General features: G+C 41.8%; 1 protein-coding gene across 2 annotated transcripts in view; it reads left to right on the top strand.

Moving 5' to 3' along the window:
- The window catches only part of LOC139581325 (uncharacterized), a 33,722-nt gene extending 18,912 nt beyond the window's left edge, over nt 1–14,810 (top strand). Inside the window, exon 6 of one of the 2 annotated variants that reach the window (XM_071410946.1) lies at nt 7,789–14,810. In XM_071410946.1, coding sequence (XP_071267047.1) covers nt 7,789–14,493 — 6,705 coding nt within the window. In that variant the 3' untranslated portion in view covers nt 14,494–14,810. Of the gene's footprint in view, nt 1–2,688; nt 2,924–7,788 lie in introns of those variants that run through there. The other variant, XM_071410947.1, reaches the window with a different exon arrangement.
- The last annotated feature ends 6,724 nt before the right edge of the window (nt 14,811–21,534 follow it).

Genomic DNA, 21,534 nt, shown 5'->3' with positions numbered 1-21,534 from the left:
TCCTCTCTCCCAATACTGCATGGCCAGGAAGAGAAAGTCTCTGCAAGGAATTTACGACTGGTTGTTAAGTCATAAAACTGGGGAACTTCTTCCCCTTCCCCCTCCCTCTCCCGTGGGAGAGAGAGAGGGTCCTTTGATCCACTGTCAGGACCGTCATGACAGTAATATTTTGGACAATAATATAAAATATTGTTATTTTAGACGCAGTATTTGCAGCATACTGCTGTTATCGTGCAATCTAACTGCAGTTATACTGCAGTGTAATGCAGTTATAATGCACTCTGACTGAATTATTTTTTCATAAGGGAAAGGGACAACAGGACTTAATACAGTGGCTTGTATCAAATCAAATTTATTTATATAGCCCTTCGTACATCATTTGATATCTCAAAGTGCTGTACAGAAACCCAGCCTAAAACCCCAAACAGCAAGCAATGCAGGTGTAGAAGCACGGTGGCTAGGAAAAACTCCCTAGAAAGGCCAAAACCTAGGAAGAAACCTAGAGAGGAACCAGGCTATGAGGGGCTATCTTCTGGCTATCTTCTGGCTGTGGCCAGGCTATCTTCTGGCTGTGCCGGGTGGAGATTATAACAGAACATGGCCAAGATGTTCAAATGTTCATAAATGACCAGCATGGTCAAATAATAATAATCACAGTATGGCCTCAGAGATATGGACCAAGAACTGATGTCTACTAGAGAGGCCAATAGTGTATTGCTGGGTCTCAGGAGGCTATGCAGACTGAGCGCGCATCATGTGTTGTGTTGTCTTTGGGCATCATTGGCAAAAGTGGGCATGTAAGTTATCCAACCCTCCAGTAAGTTGTGACCAGGGTGACCACATTTAAAATAACCAAATGCGGGACACCAGGAGGATTTTGTGAGACATTTGCCTACATGAATAAAAACATTTGGCATTCAGCTAACCAGTCTAAAATCGCATAAAACATTTTGTGGTGTTTTTCATGTGACAGTAATGTTATACTAGGCTATTATATTTGGTTATGGTATGTAGAATATTAATTAATCACTATGTGATTTTAAGACATTGATATAACTTTACTAAGGGAGTGAACATTAATTATAATAAGGTTTACATGGAGAAAATCAGACCTCTCTGAAATGAAAACGGTTGGCCCTCGCTTCAGCTAAATATATTTGGCCTAAACCCTCACTGAATGCTTAAAAAACAAAATAAGTGACCCTTCCCTATACCCCAAATTAATAATTAAAACAAAGTAGATAGAGCAGAGAACATATCTACCGTTTACCCTCACTTCTTGGACAGGACAAAGCCTTAGATATGCAGTTTTAGAAACTGTTAATCGTTCTGTAAGCATTACATGGCAGTGCAGGAATTTTGATTGCGCACAGGGCTGCGGGCAAGAAAGTTTTTGGTTTGCAGACCACTGTTGACAACAGTAGGGGTGGAAAGATGTCCTTTATAGTAAAATCATTGCATGAATCGATCATCATATTTGCAGGTCCGAGAAAAAAAAGGGCCTTTTCTAAACATTTCATGCAGTTCTGCTCATTTTACATATTAGCTGAATCTTTTTTAATGAAAGTAATTTTTTCCCTCAATATTGTAGCTATCAGTAGTCAGAGCTAGAAGGGGGGTCAAGTGCAGGAATTACTTTTATTATTTCATTTGGGGGGCGGGGGGTCGAGGTGAGGAGGATTATTACTTAAGATGCTGTTTGAAGGAGGTAGGGTTTCCTATTACTAGCCTGTTCAACCTCTCTTTCCTATCGTCTGAGATCCCCAAAGGTTGGAAAGCTGCCGCGGTCATCCCCCTCTTCAAAGGGGGAGACACTCTAGACCCAAACTGTTATAGACCTATATCCATCCTGCCCTGCCTTTCTAAAATATTCGAAAGCCAAGTTAACAAACAGATCGCCGACCATTTTGAATTCCACCGTACCTTCTCCACTATGCAATCTGGTTTCCGAGCTGGTCATGGGTGCACCTCAGCAACGCTCAAGGTCCTAAACGATATCATAACCGCCATCAATAAAATACAGTATTGTGCAGCCGTCTTCATCGACCTGGCCAAGGCTTTCGACCCAGTCAATCACCTCATTCTTATCGGCAGACTCAATAGCCTTGGTTTCTCAAATAACTGCCGCGCCTGGTTCACCAACTACTTCTCAGATAGTGTTCAGTGTGTCAAATCGGAGGGCCTGTTGTCCGGACCTCTGGCAGTCTCTATTGGGGTGCCACAGGGTTCAATTCTCAGGCCGACTCTTTTCTCTGTATATATCAATGATGTCGATCTTGCTGCTGGTGACTCTCTGATCCACCTCTACGCAGACGACACCATTCTGTATACATCTGGCCCTTCTTTGGACACTGTTAACAAACCTCCAAATGAGCTTCAATGCCATACAACACTCCTTCCGTGGCCTCCAACTGCTTTTAAATACTAGTAAAACTAAATGCATGTTCTTCAACCGATTGCTGTCCGCACCCTCCCGCCCGACTAGCATCACTACTCTGGACGGTTCTGACTTAGGTATTTGTAGTTGTCCACATATTCTAGGTGTCTGGTTAGACTGTAAATTCTCCTTCCAGACTCACTTTAAGCATCTCCAATCCAAAATTAAATATAGAATCGGCTTCCTATTTCACAACAAAGTCTCCTTCACTTATGCTGCCAAACATACCCTCGTAAAACTGACTCTTACAGATCACTAACGCATCTGGACAAGACGACCCTGACCCCAGACCCTGGGTCTCGACCCCGCCCTGTGCAACTGGGTCCTGGACTTCCTGACGGGCCGCCCCCAGGTGGTGAGGGTAGGTAACAACATCTCCACCCCGCTGATCCTCAACACTGGGGCCCCACAAGGGTGCGTTTTCAGCCCTCTCCTGTACTCCCTGTTCACCCACAACTGCGTGGCCATGCATGCCTCCAACTCAATCATCAAGTTTGCAGATACTACAGTGGTAGGCGTGATTACCAACAACGACGAGACGGCCTACAGGGAGAAGGTGAGGGCCCTCGGAGTGTGGTGTCAGGAAAATAACCTCTCACTCAACGTCAACAAAACAAATGAGATGATCGTGGACTTCAGGAAACAGAAGAGGGAGCAGCCCCCTATCCACATTGACGGGACAGTAGTGGAGAGAATGGAAAGTTTTAAGTTCCTCGGCGTACACATCACGGACTATCTGAAATGGTCCACCCACACAGACAGCGTGGTGAAGAAGGCGCAGTAGCGCCTCTTCAACCTCAGGAGGCTGAAGAAATTCGGCTTGTCACCAAAAGCACTCACAAACTTCTACAGATGCACAATCGAGAGCATCCTGTCGGGCTGTATCACCGCCTGGTACGGCAACTGCTCCGCCCATAACCGTAAGGCTCTCCAGAGGGTAGTGAGGTCTGCACATCGCATCACCGGGGGCAAACTACCTGCCCTCATTACATACCCTACATTACTCATCTCATATGTATATACTGTACTCTATACCATCTACTGCATCTTGCCTATGCCGTTCGGCCATCACTCATTCATATATTTTCATGTACATAGTCTTTTTCATTCCTTTACACTTGTGTGTATAAGGTAGTTGTTGTGAAATTGTTAGGTAAGATTACTTGTTAGATATTACTTAATGGTCGGAACTAGAAGCACCTTGACTTTGTTGTCCTTAAGCCATTTTTCCACAACTTTGGAAGTATGCTTGGGGTCATTGTCCATTTGGAAGAACCATTTGCGACCAAGCTTTAACTTCCTGACTGATGTCTTGAGATGTTGCTTCAATATATCCACAATATTCCTTTCTCATGATGCCATCTATTTTGTGAAGTGCACCAGTCCCTCCTGCAGCAAAGCACCCCCACAACATAATGCTGCCACCCCTGTGCTTCAGGGTTGTGATGGTGTTCTTTGGCTTGCAAGCCTCCCCCTTTTCCCTCCAAAAAGTACGATCTTTGTCCCCATGTGCAGTTGCAAACTGTAGTCTGGCTTTTTTATGGCGGTTTTGGAGCAGTGGCTTCTTCCTTGCTGAGCAGCCTTTCAGGTTATGTCGATATAGGACTCATTTTACTGTGGATATAGATACTTTTGTACCTGTTTCCTCCAGCATCTTCACAAGGTCCTTTGCTGTTGTTCTGGGATAGATTTGCACTTTTCACACCAAAGTACGTTCATCACTAGGAGACAGAGCGTGTCTCCTTCCTGAGCGGTATGACAGCTGCGTGGTCTCATGGTGTTTATGCTTGCGTACTATTGTTTGTACAGATGAACGTGGCACGTTCAGGCGTTTGAGGCATTGAGTTTGAAGGTAGGCCTTGAAATACATCCACAGGTACACCTCCAATTGACTCAAATTATGTCAATTAGCCTACTAGAAGCTTCTAAAGCCATGACATCATTTTCTGAAATTTTCTAAGCTGTTTAAAGGCACATTCAACTTAGTGTATGTAAACTTCTGACCCACTGTAATTGTGATACAGCCAATTATAAGTGAAATAATCTGTCTTTAAACAATTGTTGGAAAAATTACTTGTGTCATACACAAAGTAGATGTCCTAACCGACTTGCCAAAACTATAGTTTGTTTACAAGAAATTTGTGGAGTGGTTGAAAAACAAGTTTTAATGACTCCAACCTAAGTGTACGTAAACTTCAGGTTTCAACTGTATGCATAGTCACCTTAATAACTCTACCAACATGTACATATTACCTCACCTAACCGGTGCCCCCGCACATTGACTCTGTACCAGTACCCCCCTGTATATAGTCTCGCTATTGTTATTTTACTGCTGCTCTTTAATTACTTTTATTTCTTATTGTTATCCATATTTCTTTTAACTGCATTGTTGGTTAGGGGCTCATAAGTAAGCATTTCACTGTAAGGTGAAATACCTGTTGTACTCGGCGCATGTGACTAATACAATTTGATTTGTAAGTTTGGATTGAACAGACATTCCTATATATTTTCAATAGCTGCATATGTCACATAACTCCATTGTTTATATTAATAATCTCATTAATAAATATAATTTTAAAAAATGGAAAAAAAATCCATAAAGTAGTTTTTTAAATTAGTCAGTATATTTGAGTTTGAGAGTTGGGAATAAATGTCGTAACTACAGAAAGCTGAGACCATCCTCTCTCCAACAGTCACAACAGTACTGTTTTTTTGCACCATTTTATTTTAAAATGTTGCGCAATCAGAAGGCATTTTTCTGTTCCTCTCCATCTAGACTACTTTGAGAAACATGGGCAAGTTAAACACTTTCATGGAGGAATCAGGATATTAATGTTCTTTAGGCTATTGTTTGACCAAATTATGGTTTTAGTCTCCCCAAAAATAGAACTTTGTGCAGGTCACACCGATGCGACAACGTCCAAGCTGGGAGTGGCAGTGTAATTCACCTCTCCAGTGTGGGCGGACTAATCTACCTGTTCATGTTTTAGGGCCGTTTGACTCAATATGTACTTAATTTGACAGCATTATTTTAAAGGATTTGAGATATGCCATGCGATCTCCACCGTTCCATGCACTCTTAGAAAAAAAAGGTTTCATATAGAACCAAAATGGGTTCTATTGCTTGATTAATATTCATAGGTTGCAACTCCGTCACTCGGTCGCGTCATGCCGTTAGTTTGCATGAGGCATTAGGAACGTTCTCAGCCCTCTATCGGTGGCGCCATAGTGGTGCCGAAAGCAGTGGTAAGCCCAATCATTCTGGACTGAGGCTAAATACTGTTTAGTCTAATTACACTATAGTGCCTGGAAATACGATGACGTCGCTAAAGTAATCTAATAATTAGTAGGAAAAAACTTTGCCAGCATTATCATGTCATCAAATGTACTTGGAAAAGATGTCATTAGTTAGCAAGATTTGTCAAAAATAGCTAGCAAATGTGATGCATTAATGCCATTGTAATTTTGAATGTCCATTCAATGAGCATTATGGGTAATGTTGTCATTCTACAGATTAAAAATTGGCCTAGAAATACTTACATCAAATGCATTATGACAGTACTATTTCCCCCTGGCAACAATGCCATTCCCAAAAATAGGTTTTGACAATAACATGAAAGAGGTACTAAGAAAATCGGTGCCAAATTGTAGGAGGAGATCCTCCCACATCTGAGAGGCTTACGGTATTATAATATAGATAACATCGATTGATTATTGAAGAATATAACTTATAAATCATGAATTTAGTTCAATTGTCGTACCCCATCAGAAACCCAAATATAATCATGCTCAGCCTGGCTGTACTCCATTGTTTGTAAACAATGCAATTGTAAACCATAGGGTCCAAAATTATTGACAACCTTGATAAAGATGAGCAAAAACTGATAATCCTGATTGAATCGTGAACAATGATGAATGAGAAAGTTATAGAGAGTCAAAGATCATACCCCCATGACATGCTAACCTCTCACCATTAGCATGTCATGATTAATTCAGGATTATCTGTAATCATGGTAGCATCCACACTACTACATTAATGTAGAAGTGTTTAGAAATAATATTCAATTCTTATTTACAATAAAAGTGTCTCCAAAATGACACAATACAGTATTTACATTAATTTCTATTGGGCACAAAATAATCTGAAACTTTAGCAGACACTCTTATCCAGAGCAATTTACAGGAGTAATTAGGGTTAAGTGCCTTGCTCAAGGCACAGATTTTTCACCTAGTCGGCTCAGGGATTCAAACCAACGACCTTTCGGTTACTGTGTAGCGGTATTAATTAGAGAAAGGTAAAGAAGATTTTGTTCGGGCGCCAGGCAGGTATTAACCCTGCCGAAAGAAGGAAATAATAGAACAGCGAGTGTACCACTACCAGACCCACACACATCAGCAGAAGAGACTGCCTAGAGTGTAGCCTGTTGACCAGATAGCCAGCGGAGAGAAAAGAGAATACACACCCTATAGATCCCACATCACAGCACAGTCCTTCCACAATTCTTGGTAACCCCACCAAACATACCTCATATAACAATAATGGCAGAGCAAATAAACAGCAACTTCATACAATAATGAATGAACCCAGTCATCACACAGAGGATTTGCAACAGTTTGTATTCTCTGTTGTGAAGGAGTGCAGAGGGTAGGAATGGGTGGTGTTCATATACACACTAGTCCAGCTCCAATGAAACTTCAATGTACTTAGGAAATAGAGTCGGTTTCAGTGTAAAGCACTGGAACATAGCAGGAAAAGAAAGAGAAAAAGAACAAGAGAGGGCTTAGCTGTGGTCTGGAGGGTGCAGGTATCCGGTCTGACTGTCCGATGGTATGTTGGGTTGTAGTTGAACGCTTCGCAACAAATGTTGCTACTAATCCATTTGATCCATAACCCTCGTGGTCCCAAATGAGAACAACCACGTCGTCGAGCGATCACACCGAGGATTGTTCCAAACACTGTACAACCACATACGCTGAAGTTAAACAAACAAACTCTGCAGCATAACACACACAACCAAAACTGTCGCGCCAATCAATAGCTCCTTCCCAATAGAGCTTAACGAGCTCTTTTATCTCCTCCTTCCTTACTGCTCATGCTCTCTTAAAGTGGCAGCGCACGGTGAAGGCTCCGTGCAGGATTTCGCCACAACTGGCCCAACGCTCTTAATCGCTAGGCTACCTATCAAGGGTGTCAATCATTTTGGACCCCAATGTAAATTCAAAACATGTTTAAAACACACATTTTTATCAGTCCTCGCATCCATGGATGGTCAATCCTTGCTCTGTCTATGCATTTTAGAGTGGTAAAATTCCATTCAAACTTGATCTGTTTTTTTATGTGTTTCTTTCAGGATTTTGAAAGGTTTCTGGAAGAAATTGATGGACAAAAGATCCAAGATTTGCTGCTGTCTGCTTCTGAAATGTCTTACACCTACAGCAACAAACTTCTCCTTATAATGGACAAGGAAGAGTGGACTCGTCAGCGAGTAGAACAGGAGTACAGCATAGATCCTCATTATTCAGTAATGGTCAGTGATGCTTGTATATACAATGATTCATGTCTCCCAACCGTTAACAGTGGCACAGTTGTGAAGATATTTGGTACTGCCTCAGAGGATGGACATACTCTGTCCGGTTACTCTGGTTCCTCACTAGCAAATCTAATGTTGACACCATCATTGAGAGCAGCATCCGTTTTCTCCCTTGACATCAATACCACTTCTTCATTTCATAATGACTTCATGAGGGTTTTTAAGTATCATGACAATAATGCTGTCTTGGAAACTACCAGCCCGGAAGATCTTCTCACCTACCAAATCATGGATCACACCGACACTGCAGCTGAGTACCATGCTCCAAAGAGACCCATTGATCACACCACACAGTATGATAAACAGCACATCCTAATACTAGAAGATAACCCCATTGTTCGGGAAGCTGCTAAATTTCTATATGAGAAACATCCCACTGTGACCTCTGTGTACATCCTGGAAAACCAACAACCTAAACTGATCAAAGGCGACCCGGTGCCACTGTCAGAAGAGAGCAGACTGGTCCTTGTAGGCCATGGGAGAAGAGACAGCAAAGGAGAGATGAGACTTGGAGGGTACAAAGCCGAAGACGTGGCTGACATCATTGGACGTACTGCCAGGACTAGTGACCATATTAAAACCACAAGTGTGGTGGCCTGTGAAGTTGGGTCCGATGAAGCCTTCAAGAACACCCTGTTGAAGGAGCTCCACACCAGGTCTATTGAGACAGAACTACACCTGAGGAGTTCTTTGCTTCAAGTCAGCCACTCTGGGGAGAAGATAACTGTAGAAATGACCCCCAATGGATGGGAAACAAGACATAAGGATGACAGCAAGAAAGTGGTGGCAATGTTAGACAGAGATGGAAATGTTGTCACTAGAGAACAGTTCGGCAACAGGGGGGATGGGATTTTTTCAAATGAGAGAAACTTTCTAGGGGAAACTTCTGTTCAAGAACGTTTACAAAAATACAGAGGCACATGGCCAGACAATCCAAAGAGATTTGTTGAATTTTATAGACATGGAGAATTGACTGATAAACTTGAAGCCTTAACCTGGGCAATTTTTCAACCAATGGAATTTGATAAAAGCACCATAAAGTTACAGACAAATTTGAAAAATGAAGAGTTTCTGATATGCAATATTGAGAGGCAAGTGATAAATACAAAAAAGGAGAAAAAATGGATTGAAGATGAGAATGTCATTAAAGGTATTCTTGATAACTGCTATGAAATGAAGGCAGGTAAGGATATCCTAAGTGTGATCCATCACAATGCAAAGTTTGGAGAAGATAAGACCACCTACCTGATGTTACATGACTGGATTTATGAGATAGACCCCCACACTTTATATGTGTATCCAGTTGGGAAAAAGCTTGACAACAATAATAAGGGAAATCAAAACAGAATAGATGAGATAAAAAGTTGTGTTGAGGCACAGATTGGCAAAGAGAATTATAAAGCCATCCGTGAAAATATAGGAGATGACAAAGAAAGTTATGCTAATTTTGTGAAAGAAACTCTTCAAGGGGAATACATTAATAAAGGCTCACAAGGTATGATGAAGGAGGCATGGTACAGAACATATTTCTTGGCATCAATAATATCAGAGTCCTCCAGAAATTTCCGTACATTTCCTCTTGTCCTGATGGCCTTAGATATGGCCCACAGCACAGACAATAATGTCAAAGAGAAAGGTTTGAGTTTTCTCATGGAGAATCATCCAATGGCAACAGGTGGCTCTTGGGTGGATCCAAGTAGGCGAGGATTTGATGGTTCGTCATCATACAGTGATTCTAGCAAACCAATAAACAGCAAATGTAAAGAAAATAAATTAAAAAAGAATCTTATGGACCTTACAGAAAAAGAGAATAATGTGTTTAAAGAATGGCGGGAATCGAAAAACATGGATAACAAGGTAGAAGATAACAAGGTAGAAGATGAGTTCCTCAATCTTGTAAATAAGTATGCACCACTGAATGAGATTTCAAAAAGTTCATTCATAGAGGATTATAATAATTTCTTAGTGAAAATTGTCAACCAACAACCAACACCAACAACCCTAAATGGGGTCACTGGACTTTTGGGTGGGTCCCATGATGGCTCTGTGACATTGAAAGATCTACATTCCGCTTCAGAAGTAGAGCATTCACTCAAGCTCTCTTCCTATTACGCCAGGTCCTCTGCTATGTTTGCTGAACAGATTCACACTCAGTTGAGGAGAGAATTTGGTGACAGGCTGGACTCGGAGGGACTACATGTCAAAGAAGGCAGTATTAGGCTGGAGGATGGACAATTTCAATGCCAGCTTACATCGAAGAAGAATCTCCTGGAACCAATTGAATTTAAGGTAGTGTTGCATCCAGAGGGACAACTATACACAGACAAAATTTGGAAAAACATGGAGACAGTTCATGGCCTGGAGATTCCAGAGGGCACCCATTCTCACCAGGTCTCGAAGCACCTAGAGCACACAGGGATGGCAATTGGAGCAGTGGGACTCATGTTGGGGATGCAAGGAGCTGTCCGTGCTTTTGAAGAGGGAGACATTGAACATGGTACAATAGCCACGTTACAGACTGTACATGGAGTCACAGGAATGACCTTGGCTGCAGTTGGAAAACAAGTTCCCCAGCTTTTAGAGCGCAAGGCAATGAGAGCCATGGTAACATTAATCAAAAGCCCTGTGGTGAAACGTGCCCTGATAGTTATGCCAGTCATAGGGATTGGTTTTGGAATTTACAATATTGTGGAAGACTTTAAGAGAAAAGATGCATTGGGGTATATTGATGCCACCTTCGATACTGCAATAGTTGCCTTGGATTTTTTTGAAATCGCTCAACCAGAACTGGCGCCATTTATTGTGCCAATCAACCTGGCACTAAATACCATACGAATGATCTTTGATGATGTATATCATGATATTCAGACTGAACTCATTAATTTACCACCAAATGCTGGAGTTTTGGCAAAAATAAGAGCATTCTTTGTTGGCTTTGGGAAAGGACTTTTACACTTTATCCTTGATGTGGCAAGCTTTTTTTATACCTTTTGTTTTCGTGAGATTGAGGAGGGACGAAGGCTTGTTCAACAAATTTCAGACCACCAAAAGTACTATGCTTTTACAGAGGTACCCGATGGGAGAAAGGCCATTGATTTCACAGCTGGTGAGGATTCTTGGAATGGAGGGAGTATCACTTTTTGTCTCTCAGACCAGGGACCATCTGACTTCTGCATGGATTATTTTGTATCTAGTGACAAAAACTTGGAGAAAAGGTGTTGGACTATTGACACACATGGAACTAAAGACATTGTTCTAGGCGTTGGAAAATCACATAGATTAACTTACAAAAACATAGATATAAAAATACTCCTATTCATAAAAGTTGGCTCTAGGTCTGTCGTTTCTGGTTATGAGGCTTTGTCAGACACAAGATTTGGAACATATTGGGGAAACAATGAAGCAAATAATTTTTTTGCCGTTCAGGCAGATGACGACCATGGCATTGAAGTCATGTTGAGCTATTACTACAAGCTTTATGGGAAAAATGGTGATGACGTGTTCTATTTGGGACCTCAAAAAAGCTATGTGGAGGGGTGTGGTGGCAAAGACACTTTCATCATTCCTGTCTATGGAGGAAACACGATTATTAATAACTATGATCCTTTCAAATCAACAGATGTCCTACTCCTCGGCGTTAACTACAGTCAGATTTCTGTCAGTAAGTCAGGAAATGATATTGTTTTAAGATATCTTGGTAACCATAACATTAGGATTATGAACTGGTTTTTGGGGGACGAATATCGCCACATGAACATGATGTCAGAGGACGGAGTCCTGTTCGACATCTCCACCACAGTGATTTCCTCTGTCCAACTGATTGCCAGAGGTATCAATAGAATGTCTAAAACTCACGGCCAGACAGCGAACGCTTCCGAACCACTTCTCCTTAGCGTTACTAATATCATGGGGTCTCCTTACAATGACATACTAATAGGAAATAGACAGAAGAATCTGATTGATGGTGGAGGGGGTCAGGACCACCTGAGGGGAGGAGAAGGAGAGGACATATATATGGTTTATGAGAAAAAACTGTCAAAGATATTCATCGAAAATCACTCCAATGACAATGAAACAGACCTACTGGTGATAGAGGCAAACCTTTGTGAATTCAAAGCTAAAGTGGATGGAAACCATCTCAAACTGATGCCTTTTGCTGATCAAAGCTCTGATGTGACCTTAATGAACTGGTTCCGTTCAGAAGCGGACAGGCACTTGCTTGTTATCACAAAGGATCTGGTCACCTTCAGCATCTCTGAGAACAAGGCTGCCTGTGTGCAGATTGACTCATTTAAGAGCAAATGCCTCATAAGTCAGAATCTAGAGTACAGAGAGTCCACAGCTGCTCTACATGTGGATCTGCAGGAGGATGAGGCTGTCCAAAGTGTCACACAGGTGCGAGGCTCAGACTTCAATGACATCATCAAAGGGAACGTACAACGCAACACAATTGTACCAGGGCGAGGAACAGACTTTCTTCAGGGGCGAGGAGGGGAGGACTGGTATGTTGTAACTCCAGGTCAAGGCTTGAAAACCATTGAGAACCACTCACCCGATCTGGCTACTGATGTACTTTTCCTGAGAGAAAAATATGATTTAATCAATTGTAAATGTAATGGACCAGACATTTATCTCTCCATAAATGGCTCACAGGAAGTCCTATTGAAGGGCTGGTTTCACTCAAGGAACTCTCAACACCTCCACATCCAATCAGCTGATGGAATAACATTTAAACTGGAGTCCAATGCCAGCAGTTGCGATGGCTCCTTAAAGCTGCCTCAGTCTGTGGATTTCCGAAATAGGGTGATTGGAGAAATCATGAAGATGAATAACACCGACTTTGCCTCAGTGGTGGAAATGTATGGCTCATCTGGTTTCGACAGCATGGAAGGAAATGACAAAAATAACATGCTGGATCCTTTTACTGGAGGTGGTAGCATGGTGGGAGGAGATGGGGAGGATACCTACGTAGTGAACACTGGATATGGAACCAACATCATGATTGAAAACTTTGCAGAGGATGAAAGAATGGATACTGTGTTGTTTGAGATGGATTTCATTGGTGGTGGTCAACTCACAGTTCAGTCTGACAAGCATGATGTACTTGTGAGCACAGGTACACAGGGGAATAAAATTCAGGTCAGAGTGCTCAACTATAATTCAGGGCAACAACACCAACACCTTAGCTTCCAGAGCTCTGATGGAGTGCATTTTTGGGTAAGATCTCCAGTTGGAAACAAAACGCGTAGCTTTCAAAAGCCTTGGATTGAAGCTTACAAAGTGACAATGAAAGGAAAACTGGGAGACTGCCAAATAGATCTGAGTTCTCAATCAAATTTATCATTGGTTCACACTGTGCAGGGCTGTCCCCATGACTCCAATTACATTACAGGTAATGAGCAGGAGAACGTACTCTTCGGTGGCATCAAGGATGATGCACTGGATGGAGGGGCCGGCCATGACACCTTGCTGGGGGGTCAGGGCAATGACATCCTGATTGGGAACATAGGAGATGACACTCTTTATGGAGAGGAAGGGAGTGACACCATGATGGGCGGCTCAGGCTCTGACACCTTCGTTCCCGGACCAGGGGCTGATCTAGTGGACGGGGGCCCAGGGAGAGACACTGTGCTGTACCAGGGGGATCATGAGAGGGGTGAGGGCGTTTACGTCAACCTGCTGAGCGGAGAATGCCGTCAGGCAGATGCTGAGGGAGACGTGTTGAAGGATGTTGAGAATGTGATTGGCACTATCTACTCAGATATCTTGGTGTCTGGCTACGAACCTGCCCTACTCAAAGGCTCTGACGGCAACGACATTCTAGTGTCCCTTATGGGAGGAGATTACTTGATTGGAGGAGAAGGAAGTGACATTTACATGATGGTTTCCCACCATGGCTCAGTGATCATAGACAACTGTGCCACAGATAATGCCACGGACATTGTGTACCTGCGCTCTCTGTCTAAGAAGTCTATTGACTGTTCACATCTACTTGACGGAGTGTTTCTGACATTTTATGGACTAGGCGACACTACTGTTGACATAGAGCTGCGAAACTGGGTCAACTTCAGTCATGAGTGTGGCCATCTTATGCTGGTCCTCAGTGAGGGTGAAATATCTGTAGATAAACTCATGCAGGATTGTGAGTTGAGATATAACATGCAAAGAGTCGTGGCAACTGTTACATTAATCCTTCTACTTGCCGTTTTACATGGCATTATTTTGGTAATACCTGTAATCCATAGAAAGAGGAAGAGGGGACAAAGAGGGAAAGACAGCAGTGATAGAGCTACTGAAATGGGGAAAGACACAATAGAAGTGCGAGAAGAGGACGCACCTCTCCAGGGCTTAACTTCTCAACCTAAAGTAGAGGAAGAAGAGGAAGAGAAGAAACTGAATGAGAACGATAGACATTCAGTAACTCAGGACAGGACCTCAGAGGATGTAGAGGAGACAAGTGAGTGAACGACGCCCTCATAATAAGTTTGGAGAACAAAAACAGGGGGAGCAAAAGATATAACCACATGGCATAAAGTACTAACCAACCCCCTCCATGTAATATAAAGCAAATGTAACCTGACCACTGGTTTTTATGTTAATCTCTTACTAAATACAGATATGAATACCTAACTACAGTATCAGAACTAATCACTGTTCATAAATAATCACTTCTTGTTATTATATCCTTATATTATACAAAAATAGCTACTCTGTCTGGAAATATTAAAATTTACGAATATCATGTTTAAATCAATTAAATGTTAATAAAATGCAAAGCTCAATCGTTTTTTGGACTTATTTCTACCCTATTATACATCTATCCTTGAACTTACCAGTTTCCTTTCAGCATGGATGTGGCATGTGTTGAACTGAACAGGTCACGCCCTGACCTTAGAGAGCCTTTTTATGTCTCTATTTGGTCTGGTCAGGGTGTGATTTGGGGTGGGCATTCTATGTTTTTGTTTTCTATGATTTTGTGTTTCTATGTTTTGGCCGGGTATGGTTCTCAATCAGGGACAGCTGTCTATCGTTGTCTCTGATTGGGAACCATACTTAGGTAGCCCTTTTCCCTCCTTTCGTTGTGGGTAGTTGTCTTTGTTTGTGGCACTATAGCCCTTCAGCTTCACGGTCGTTTTGTATGGTTTATTGTTTTGTTGGCGTCATTTTAAATAAAGGGAAAATGTACGCTCACCACGCTGCGCTTTGGTCCACTTCCTTTGACGGCCGTGACAGAACAGCAGATGACAGTATTGGAAAGCCTAGCACTAGTGGTTTGTAAAAAGATGTGACTCACACAGAGCCTTTACAAAATAGAACCTAATCATCCTAGGCATCCAGTTGTCGCCAAGGTAACTTTTCAAGTCAGTCCACCATACTACAGCATGTCATTAATTATTTAGGAAGGATATGGGTAGCTTGGCCTGTGGTTATGGAGTTAACTTTGTCAGCTGTTTCTTTTTGTGCTTATTTAGTAGCCTATTAGAGCAAAAGTACGCTAATGCTAAATAGGCATATAAGGCCTACAGTATAGACTATTACATAAAGGTAATGCTGGGGTAATAATAATAAAATATATATTTTTTTCAAGTAGATTGCAATGACCATTCATGAAAACAGACTAGAGTTACATTGTCCTTGTGGACACACCGCATTCACTCATTATGACTTCTGTATCAATGTATCAAGCTTTAAATTATGGTAACAAACATATAATTAGAAAACTAGAATGAAAATGAACCTTCTCACGATGGGATAAATGTCAGCCATTTTGGTCAAGGAGTTGGTCAACCATGGTTTGCCAGTGCTGTAATAAGCTTGTGTAAAATAATGAATTTGAATAATTTATCTGCACAGTGTGTTTGTTCGATAGCCAGCGAGTTTAAGAGGAATGACTCCATACATTGTTTTCAAATTAACTGCCAAAATGCCAACATTCCATTCAAACAATGCAGTCAAATCACAACCTTAACTGGCTGAAATCAATTGATGTTAGGACTTAGACAAGTTGTAAATGCAACAAGTACTGATGTTGTATCATATAACTTTTCAAGAAGACAAAAATGTTGGCATTTATGGTCTGTTTACATGTATTTTAAAAGCTATATATACAGAAAATGTATATAAAACCTGTATAAACTGCATTTATAATTATATGACAATATTTTAGGTTGACAATTATTCTATTACAACAGTGGTCACCAAACGGTCGATCACAAACCGGTCGATCTCCAAGGCATTCCTAGTCGATCACCAAACATTTCTGCAAAAAACCCAACGATAAAGCCTTGCGTTCCTATTTTTTAAATTAATTTTGCGCTGTTGGTGGTAGGTGCAGCCCTAGTGTCGGAAAGACAAAGTGTTCCCATTTTTAACCATTTCATGTGTCTGAAGGAAGAACTCCACCTACCCAGCAGGCCCAGAGAACAAATCAATTGCACCTATAGGCCTACCTTGAACGCACAGCAAAGTTGATACTGTGAGATTTCAAAACTTTTAAAACCATGACGAGGAAGACTCAACGGATACAGCAAAGAGCTGCTGTTTTTATGTGTAGGTTCATGTTTAAGTTGTTATTCAGCACTGTCAACACTTTGTTCAACACCTTTATAAGCCATAAAATGTGAGTTCTCCCTACTTCCACACGCTACAACCAGCACTGTCTCTGTATATATCAATGATGTCGCTCTTGCTGCTGGTGATTCTCTGATCCACCTCTACGCAGACAACACTATTCTGTATACATCTGGCCCTTCTTTGGACAATGTGCTAAGAAACCTCCAAACGAGCGTCAATGCCATACAACACTCCTTCCGTGGCCTACAACTGCTTTTAATTAAATGCAAGTAAAACTAAGTGCATGCTCTTCAACCGATTGCTGCCCGCACCTGCCCGCCCGACTAGCATCACTACTCTGGACGGTTCTGACCTAGAATATGTGGACAACTACAAATACCTAGGTGTCTGGTTAGACTGTAAACTCTCCTTCCAGACTCACATTAAGCATCTCCAATCCAAAATTAAATCTAGAATCGGCTTCCTATTTTGCAACAAAGTCTCCTTTACTCATGCCGCCAAACATACCCTCGTAAAACTGACTATCCTACCGATCCTCGACTTCGGCGATGTCATTTACAAAATAGCCCCCAACACTCTACTCAGCAAACTGGATGTAGTCTATCACAGTGCCATCCGTTTTGTCACCAAAGCCCCATATACTCCCCACCAATGTGACCTGTATGCTCTCGTTGGCGGGCCCTCACTACATATCTGTCGCCAAACCCACTGGCTCCAGGTCATCTATAAGTCTTTGCTAGGTAAAGCCCCGCCTTATCTCAGCTCACTGGTCACCATAGCAACACCCACCCGTAGCACACGCTCCAGCAGGTATATTGCACTAGTCATCCCCAAAGCTAACACTTACTTGGGCCACCTTTCCTTCGAGTTCTCTGCTGCCAATGACTGGAACGAATTGCAAAAATCACTGAAGCTGGAGTCTTATATCTCCCTCTCTAACTTTCAGCATTAGCTGTCAGAGCAGCTTACTGAACAATGTACGTATACACAGCCAATCTGTAAATAGCACACCCAATTACCTCATCCCCATATTATTACTTACCCTCTTGGTATTTTGCACCCCAGTATCTCTAATTGCACATCATCATCTGCACATATCTATCACTCCAGTATTAATGTTAAATTGTAATTATTTCGCCTCTATGGCCTAGTTATTGCCTATGTTGTTGTTTTTGTCGCACTATTTTGCTTTATCTTGGCCAGGTCGCAGTTGTAAATGAGAACTTGTTCTCAACTGGCCTACCTGGTTAAAACTTCTTGTCAATAGGGGGGCGCTGTTTTCACTTTGGATAAAATCGTGCCCAAATGAAACGGCCTCGTACTCTTTTCTAGATCATACAATATGCATATTATTATTACTATTGGATAGAAAACACTCAGAAGTTTCTAAAACTGTTTGAATTATGTCTGTGAGTAAAACAGAACTCATTTTGCAGCAAACTTCCATGCAGGAAGTGAAAAATCTGAAAACGAGGCTCTGTTTCAGGGCCTGCCTATTCAATTGCCTTATATTTATCGATATGCATGCACTTCATACGCCTTCCACTAGATGTCAACAGGCAGTGGAAGGTGGAATGGGGTGTCTAGCTTGATCTGAGGCCGAACAAGAGCTTTTGGAGTGGCAGGTCAGGAATTTTCTTTGTCTACCAAGGCGCGCCGCGGAACTCGACATTGGCTTCTGAAAAGCGTTACGTATACACGGCGAATATCTCCGGCTCTGATTTTATATGAAACATGTGATAATAACATCATAAAGTAGGTTTTTTCAACCGAGTTTTATCAGTTCATTCAACGTTTATTGGGACTTTTGGAATTTTCCGTTGTTTATTGGGACTTTTGGAATTTTCCGTTCTTTGCGCCAAGAGTTGATGGGCATGTTCGCGCCACATGGCTAGCCAAGGTTGCTAATTCGACAGAAGAAATGGACATTCTAAAACCAAACAACGATTTATTCTGGACCAAGGACTCCTTGTACAACATTCTGATGGAAGCTCAACAAAAGTAAGAAAACATTTATGATGTTATTTTGTATTTCTGTGTAAAATGTTGAGTCCTATTCGCCGCCGTTTTGGTGAGTGCTGTCTCGCAATAACGCAAGCTGTATGTTATGGTAAAGTTATTTTAAAAAATCTAACACAGCGGTTGCATTAAGAACCAGTGTATCTTTCATTTGCCATACAACAAGTATTTTTATGTAAAGTTTATGATGAGTTCTTTGGTCAGATTAGGTGTGTCCAAAATATCTCTGGAGATTCTGGTGAATCGATGCTACGTATTCACAATGTATAATCAGGATTTGTAGCTCTAAATATGCACATTTTCAAACAAAACATAATTGTATTGTATAACATGATGTTATAAGACTGTCATCTGATGAATTTGTTCAAGGTTAGTGATTAATTTTATATCTTTTGCTGGTTTTTGCGAAAGCTACCTTTTGCGGTGAATAAATGCGTTTGTGTGTTTGGCTATTGTGGTAAGCTAATATAATTCTATATTGTGTTTTCGCTGTAAACCACTTAAAAAATCAGAAATATTGGCTGGATTCACAAGATGTTTATCTTTCATTTGCTGTACACCATGTATTTTTCATAAATGTTTTATGATGAGTATTTAGGTATTTCACGTTGCTCTCTGTAATTATTCTGGCTGCTTTGGTGATATTTTTGATGGTAGCTGCAATGTAAAACTATGATTTATACCTTAAATATGCACATTTTCGAACAAAACATAAATGTGTTGTATAACATGTTATAAGACTGTCATCTGATGAAGTTGTTTCTTGGTTAGTGACTAATTTTATCTCTATTTTGTCGGTTTTGTGAAAGCTACCTATGCGGTAAAAACATGGTGAAAATATGCAGTTGTGTGTTTGGCTATTGTGGTTAGCTAATAGAAATACATATTGTTTTTCGCTGTAAAACATTTTAAAAATCGGAAATGATGGCTGGATTCACAAGCTGTTTATCTTTCATTTGCTGTATTGGACTTGTGATTTCATGAAAATTATATTATATGATATCCCTGTCCTGTTAGGCTAGGCTATGCTAGTCAGCTTTTTTGATGAGGAGGATCCCGGATCCGGGAGAGAGAAGTGGTAGAGTTAAATAAAGGTGAAACAAAAATAAATAAAAATAAACTTCAGCTGCAGTAGCAAAGTATTAGTGACTTGTCTTTTTTAATTTCGAGGAATATTTCACTTTCTCTGGTCATAGGAGTAACATCATGAATTGGTGCATGAAACAGAAATAATGCAGTGCAATTTGAGTGTCGCCATCAATTGGAGGACTGTGTCACTTTTTTTAGGGCAGGGAAGGAGGGTGGAGGGACACTGAGGCGGGTGATAGGCAGCCTCACCGCTGCTCCCTCCCTCCCCTCAGACTGTCCATCAGATGCAGGCCATCAGTCCTGTAAAAAGAAAAGACGCAAATTATTATGCTCACTTAGCTGTGCATCACAAGTAATACAACAAATTATATATTACAGTGTGATCATATAACTACTAAATATCATTTCAAAATGTTCTGAGTCATTTAAAAAAAAATCTGAGCGGTAGACCTAGTCTTGCATTTTGACTCAGAATGTGATCTTGACTCAAAAGGTTGGTGACCACTGCATTAAACAATTTCTGATATACATGCCTTCTATTTTCTTGCATAAGTAAAATCAGGATTATGCCTCTACTTGTCACGTTCTGACCATAGTTCTTTTGTGTTTTCTTTGTTTTAGTGTTGGTCAGGACGTGAGCTGAGTGGGCATTCTATGTTTTGTGTTTCTATGTTAGGTTTGTTGTTTGGCCTGATATGGTTCTCAATCAGAGGCAGGTGTTTGTCATTGTCTCTGATTGGGAACCATATTTAGGTAGCCTGTTTTGTGTTGGGGTTTGTGGGTGGTTGTCTTCTGTCTTTGTGTCTATGCACCAGATAGGACTGTTTCGGTTTTTCATTTACATTTACATTTACATTTAAGTCATTTAGCAGACGCTCTTATCCAGAGCGACTTACAAGTTGGTGCATTCACCTTATGATGTCCAGTGGAACAACCACTTTACAATAGTGCATCTAACTCTAAGGGGGGGGGGGGGGTTAGAAGGATTACTTTATCCTATCCTAGGTATTCCTTAAAGAGGTGGGGTTTCAGGTGTCTCCGGAAGGTGGTGATTGATTCCGCTGACCTGGCGTCGTGGGGGAGTTTGTTCCACCATTGGGGTGCCAGAGCAGCGAACAGTTTTGACTGGGCTGAGCGGGAGCTGTACTTCCTCAGAGGTAGGGAGGCGAGCAGGCCAGAGGTGGATGAACGCAGTGCCCTTGTTTGGGTGTAGGGCCTGATCAGAGCCTGAAGGTACGGAGGTGCCGTTCCCCTCACAGCTCCGTAGGCAAGCACCATGGTCTTGTAGCGGATGCGAGCTTCAACTGGAAGCCAGTGGAGAGAGCGGAGGAGCGGGGTGACGTGAGAGAACTTGGGAAGATTGAACACCAGACGGGCTGCGGCGTTCTGGATGAGTTGTAGGGGTTTAATGGCACAGGCAGGGAGCCCAGCCAACAGCGAGTTGCAGTAATCCAGACGGGAGATGACAAGTGCCTGGATTAGGACCTGCGCCGCTTCCTGTGTGAGGCAGGGTCGTACTCTGCGAATGTTGTAGAGCATGAACCTACAGGAACGGGTCACCGCCTTGATGTTGGTTGAGAACGACAGGGTGTTGTCCAGGATCACGCCAAGGTTCTTAGCGCTCTGGGAGGAGGACACAATGGAGTTGTCAACCGTGATGGCAAGATCATGGAACGGGCAGTCCTTCCCCGGGAGGAAGAGCAGCTCCGTCTTGCCGAGGTTCAGCTTGAGGTGGTGATCCGTCATCCACACTGATATGTCTGCCAGACATGCAGAGATGCGATTCGCCACCTGGTTATCAGAAGGGGGAAAGGAGAAGATTAA

The sequence above is a fragment of the Salvelinus alpinus genome, chromosome 7, assembly GCF_045679555.1.
Source record: "Salvelinus alpinus chromosome 7, SLU_Salpinus.1, whole genome shotgun sequence".
Classification (NCBI taxonomy): domain Eukaryota; kingdom Metazoa; phylum Chordata; class Actinopteri; order Salmoniformes; family Salmonidae; genus Salvelinus; species Salvelinus alpinus.
This window is presented reverse-complemented; position numbering and strand designations above follow the sequence as displayed.